The following is a 5,848-nucleotide window of genomic DNA, read 5'->3' on the forward strand; positions in this document are numbered from 1 at the left end:
GCATCGGTGAAGGGAGAGAAGAAGAGAAGGAGGTCTCCTGCTCCTCCAGTCTGTGCTGTGTATGTGTGTGTTGTCTGTTTCTCAGGAGATCAAAGTATCTGAGTTTCTTTTATCCTTACACTGAATACCATTACTTCTACAAACAGCATGATTGAGTTCATCTCTGCACCACATGGGAACATTTCCTAAACGGGGACCCTGCAGCAGAACCAGTGCACGGAGCCGAGGTCTCAGCGACACCAGCTGATGAGGGATGAACAATCTCATGTGAACACGCTCTAGAAACAGGCCTTTTAGCAGGGACTTGATATATAGTCTAGTATTTATATTTAAACATTTCATCCTGACTGCGGAAAGCTTACAATGTTAACATACATGCACTAGAGTGACACATCTGTAGGAAAAACCATAATTAAGAATAGTTTGAGATATATAACAGAAAAACATTACAGCTTTTTACCATCATGTCTGATGATGGTCTGAGCCTAATCGTTTGATCAAGTATGCTTACAATGAAGCTCAAACTGGTGGCAAGGCAATATCAAACCAATAAAAAAAATATTTTGTACTTATATGTACACTTTAAATACATAAACTAATAACATATAATCAAGCTTCATCAGGATATGTCACCTCACTTTACAGAAAACAACTACTAATGTGTAAAATGACCCAGACACTCCCAAAAAACATAAAAGACCAGTCTCATTATTTTAGGCTAAACACTTCAGAAGATACCAGCCAAAAATTCATTCTGGTGCATTAAATAAGAATGATTTGATAAATTAATACAACCTTTGGCCACTTTAGTGTGAAGATGATATAAGCCACATTCGGGGAGCATCTGAGGATCACTCGAGGAAAAGAGGAACCACTGGACACTTGATCAATCAGAGGAGATCAGATGCTTCAGAACATATGAGGAGAAACTACTGTGGTCTGATGGTGACATTAAACAATTTGACACAGAGAAACAAATCTTCCAGGATTCACACGGAGACGCCCACTAATAAGATGACACTGTAGGTGCCCTAAAGAGTGAGATTTAACACCTGAGGAAAGAGCAGAGAGAACAGACAACGACAGAAAACCACTTGCATTCCAATGAGTTTATTCTGTAAAATTCTTGTCAATAAACAGGAAAACAGTTTACATGTAACTACAAACCTTGAAAATGCAACATGGATGAGGGCAATACAAATCCAAACGAAATTAAAACCACATTGGAGAGTGCGAATTTACCACAGATGTGTCATCTACTGTCATCAAAAATAAATATAATATATTCTTTATATAAACAAAGATAAGAGAAAAAAAGTGTAACAAATCAAGGGCAAGTTTCTGTCAAGAAGAAGACCGGATCAGCGCCGTCTGATGAAACGACAGACAGAAGAACATCAGAACTACGGAATGGAAACAGAAGCAACATGCCACTAGAACGGCTAGAAAACAACCAACCCACTGACACACGAACATATCTCACGCTTTAAAAGATGAGCAGTATCTCTAGCATCGGGATAATAGTACAGAGCTCCTACAATCTACACCCAAATCAAATCTTACAGAGATACCTCTGCTTGTGCACAATACTTCATACGTTTTCTACAGTTTCCACTCGTTATTTCTCTGATAAAAGCATGAAATATGGCGGAGTTGTTTAACAGAGAATGTCTGATCTACAGTGTGTTTGTTCATTGCAAAAGAAAGCAATCTCTAGCACGACGCGTTAATGAGAGGAATGAGAGGAATGACTGAGATCGGAACGGTTCGGGTTCAAGGCAAAGCTACACCTCTAAACCCTGAACAGCAGAAATGAAAGAAGGTCGTTTGTGTGACTTCTGGACATCGTTTCTTTTACTGTATGTGTGTGTGTTTGACTGAACCAGATAATAATGTGTAGGGGTTTGTAAGCGCTCAGCGTAATAAGATGCAATATCACAAATCAGCATGATGAGCATCATCCAGTGATCGTCTAGTGATCCTCCCGCAGCGACAGATTCTGCTGAAAGAGAGAAGAGCAGCGTCAAACACTCGTTCTGCTGGGACCGTGTTCTCGCTCGAATGCTGGAAAACCAGTCGAGTCGAGGAGTATTCCTCATCTGAGCCAACCCTGACGTCACGTTCATCCGGGAGCTCGTCACAGACTCCAGAAGTACGTTTACACGGACGTCAGTTACCTGATTATTTACCTTATTCTGAATCAGACAATATTAGGGTTTACATGAGATGCTTTTAGAAGATTACTTCCATCTTCCTGTTTTACATGTTATAGCACACGGATTAATGGCGCGTCATTACGTTCCATCCGACGTTTCCTCCAGAATTTCACATATCAATATACAGATCATCTTAAGTATTATTCAGTTTGGGGTGTTTCAGGTTTAATTTTATAAAAGCTTCAAGTGCAGTTAATTATGTGTCATGCTATACGTGCAAACAGACGACGATGGATACAGATGTGCATTCTTGCTCTTTTGTTTGCGGTGTGTATCCTGAGGTGAAAAGTCCTACACGACGGTAATAGAGTGATTAAAGTGTGAACATGATTATACTGCACTTCAATAATGCGACTAAAATAGGAATACTCTACACGTCTAAATTCAATTTGTGTTTACTCAGAGTATGATTTTATCAGGATTAGGGTAATCAGAAATCTCTGTTTACATTGTCTTAATCATGTTAAATCAGATTACTGTTGTGCATGTGAGCGTACACACTGACAGTGAACATGACAGACGTGGCTCTGTGTTACACAGGTTTAGGTTTAGTCTGTAATTAGCCTTGTCAAGCTATCGCTGTTACTGTGTGTTTATAGAGTATAGTGTGGTTCTATAAGAACATCAGATGAACTGGATGCCGTCGCTGCTGAAGAAGTCAAACAGAAGATCTTCACGTTCAGTACTCTTACCCCTTGACTGCACGTCTTGTCTGAAGAGTTCAGGATGTTGTTGTCGTGGTCACCAGCCTCTGATCCACTCTTCTGCTCATCTTTCCCATCCTTCTCCAGATCTTCATCCGAACCCTTCCTGGAGAGCTTGGAAGACATCTAGGAGAACATCAGAGTGAAAACAGCTTCATTCTCACATCGCCGTCCTGCGCCAGGTCTCTACACTGATCTAGCAGCTCGGTAACCTTCACTAAACACGTGAGCACAGGACTCTGCTGCTAGGCAACAGCTGTTGCTAAGCGAGGGCTCAGTGAGAGGGATGTAAGCAGTCAGCGCTAAACTCTGTCAGGAAAGCCACATGCACTTCCTGTGCTGCTTCAACAGAGAGACGGACCCATTTCATTTGAGCAGAGGACTGTGGATGTAGGGGATAAACACAGAGGTGTCTGATCTCAAACACTCAGTATGATGTGTTTATTTTCTATTGTCTCTTTGACACCAGTTGACGGTGATCCGGTGCACATTCTGCCCCCTACTGACCTGGAGCCTGAAGTGACCTTTAGCATTAACTCAAGGGAACATGTTCATTCTTAACACGGCTGAATCACTTCATATAGTCAACGCACACACGGCTGGAGTCAGGCTCGGTTTCCTCTACCCAAACACCTGAAGGGGTTTCACTTTTGCCCCGGTCATCTTCGGCTGCTCAATGTTCACATGATTCTGAAAAGTGCTATAAAAATGTACTTGATATGAGACTCACAGAAATGGGTTAAAAGGATGCTCAAGTACCTTTGAGGATGCACTTTTTTTCCGCTTGGATCCGACCTTGTCGCTCTTCATCTTGCCCTCCTCTTCCTCTCCCACGGAGTCTCCCTCGCTGCTGGCGTCGGCTGCGTTCCCTCCTTCTCCCTCCGTCTCAGACGAGCTCTGCTGCTGCATCACCTGGAGGCACAGGTTTGGGATCAGGACACACTCGTGCTCATCTGAGCTCATACTAGTGCTCTACTCACCTGGTAACCAGTAAATTTGACACCAGGGTTGTTTTCTATTTCCCACAGGCCTTCATTAAACCCTTTTCTCTTGTTTGACTTGCCAAACTTGTCCTTATATTCCTTGTAGGGCAGCAGGTCTTTAGGTCCCAGGAAGGCGCTACGGGACGCAGGAGACACACATGTTGTCTGATCACACAGCCGTCCGTCATTAACACACAGGACCACATCATTTAAATCCCAAACACACACACACACACACACACACACACACACACAAGACTTACGTCTCATGGGTTCCAAAGAAGAAGATGGGGTATTTATTAGCTGGGGGCTTCACGGCTCCCTCCGGCAGCTCATCGATCTGGAACGATCAGGAGGAAACAGTTCAACTCTCACATTGGCCAGGAACTTTATTCTGTATGTGTTTTAGATAAGTTTACACCCATTAACCCTACAGATCAGCTCTGGTCCAGTTTTACAGATTATTTCACATAACAGACGCTCTACATCTTTACATCTTCTTCTCTTTAATGAAGACTTGAGGAAGCACTGTGGATCTCTATAAGAGCACTGATCTGAGAACATGGTGGGCTGGTTTGTGAAAGGAAGATATTTTGGGCCTAGATCGTCTCTCACACACACGCTACGGAACGGAACGGGTTCGAGCTCGGATGAACGTCATTCAGGCGGTTCTGGATGAAATGGTTTCGGTTCCGCTCGAGCTCGGGTCGAACTGCGCTTCACGGCCCAGATGAGGAACAGCTGCTCCCCAAAACCGACCCCAGCGACACAAACACACACCAACAGATCCAGCACACATCCGAATAACTCCGAACCAGACCCGTCCCGAGATTCAAGAACTCCACAAACGTCTGAAATAACGCAGCGCCCGAACCACGAGAACGAGCGGATCATTTCACACGACACATAAAACACGTTAGGAGCCGACGATCCGCGCGTCTGATGCTTTTACTGACGCATTATGATTCCTTTCCCTCCGTTTTTCCTCTTATCTGTACGCAGATGGAGCCGCTCGAGTGTGCAGCGGTCGCTCCGAGCTCCGGTAACCGGCCTCCGCGCCGCTCCGCTCGGCTGCAGCCCGTACTCACCCTCGCCGGCCAGTGCGGGTATCCCTTCATCTTGGCGAAAACCAAATCTCCAGCTTTATATTCCCGGGGCCGTGGGCGAGCCATCGCGACACACACACTCACAGACAGATGTGAAAGACTGCACGATGTTCCGCGGGTCTCGAGCTCAGCGGCGGAGGATCGACCATCAATGTTTTGATCGCAGTTAATAAGGAAATAAATAATGAAAGAGGAGATAGGGCCTGGAGAAACACCTCTTCCCTCGTCTTCTTCCTCCTTAAACACTACAGCCCGATCCCTTCGTAGTGTAATGTTAGGGAACGTTTTATTTCCCAATTCTGTTGGCTTTTATTCTGTCGAATATAGGAGCATTCATTTGATTGCAGACAAACTCACACAGCACGTGTTTCAATTCAGCTTGAGTTTGTTTAAATGTGAAAGAAAAACAAAAAGAACCAGGACAGCAATAAAAATGTCCTTCAGTTAACAACATTTTAGCCAACAATTTCACTCTGACGGGTTCCTGGAAATACTCTCAATAGGACACTTACATCTCATAATTAAAAAAATAGGACAAAAATTGAAATAAACATACTGAAAAGAAGTTTTGAAACGAATCTGTTCTCATCAGGAGAAATAGAGGCTAATGTGTGCAGTGTACTGCTGTGGAGAATCATTAAAGGCCACAGCAACAGATTTACTGACTGAACAAACCACAAGTTACAAACACAATACTCAACCCTAAATGCTTTTAATGGGAGCAAATGTGATGTAGAAACAAGTGTTTTCACCTCACAGTGAATTCAGTAACACTCAGGACATACAGTTTATGCAGAATCTGCAACATTTTATATGAATACATTTATACTCCGGCTCTT

The 5,848-nt window shown here is 43.5% G+C and overlaps 1 protein-coding gene across 2 annotated transcripts; it reads right to left on the reverse strand.

The window, feature by feature from the left end:
• Nucleotides 1-1,094: 1,094 nt before the first annotated feature.
• LOC127934611 (hepatoma-derived growth factor-related protein 3) lies at nucleotides 1,095-5,370 on the reverse strand. 2 transcript variants are annotated; one of them, XM_052532106.1, is made up of 6 exons: nucleotides 4,992-5,370; nucleotides 4,167-4,243; nucleotides 3,901-4,039; nucleotides 3,680-3,832; nucleotides 2,909-3,046; nucleotides 1,095-2,002 (listed from the first exon to the last, which is right to left on the reverse strand). In XM_052532106.1, exons 1-6 carry the CDS (start codon nucleotides 5,073-5,075, stop codon nucleotides 1,973-1,975), a joined length of 621 nt encoding a protein of 206 aa, XP_052388066.1. In that variant the 5' UTR covers nucleotides 5,076-5,370; the 3' UTR covers nucleotides 1,095-1,972. The 2 variants fall into 2 exon arrangements, with proteins under 2 accessions (XP_052388066.1, XP_052388067.1); XM_052532107.1 differs by having other exon boundaries at nucleotides 1,095-1,999; nucleotides 4,992-5,363.
• Nucleotides 5,371-5,848: the final 478 nt, after the last annotated feature.

This window comes from Carassius gibelio, chromosome A18, assembly GCF_023724105.1.
Source record: "Carassius gibelio isolate Cgi1373 ecotype wild population from Czech Republic chromosome A18, carGib1.2-hapl.c, whole genome shotgun sequence".
Lineage (NCBI taxonomy): Eukaryota > Metazoa > Chordata > Actinopteri > Cypriniformes > Cyprinidae > Carassius > Carassius gibelio.

What these genes read in the sequence shown, in the direction of transcription:
- LOC127934611 (XM_052532106.1), bottom strand. Translation starts at nt 5,075, where the DNA reads ATGGCTCGCCCACGGCCCCGGGAATATAAAGCTGGAGATTTGGTTTTC. An exon ending in TCAAATTTACTGGTTACCAG is followed by an intron (nt 3,833 to 3,900) that starts GTGAGTAGAGCA and finishes CTGTGCCTCCAG; the next exon opens with GTGATGCAGCAGCAGAGCTC. An exon ending in AAAAAAGTGCATCCTCAAAG is followed by an intron (nt 3,047 to 3,679) that starts GTACTTGAGCAT and finishes ATGTTCTCCTAG; the next exon opens with ATGTCTTCCAAGCTCTCCAG.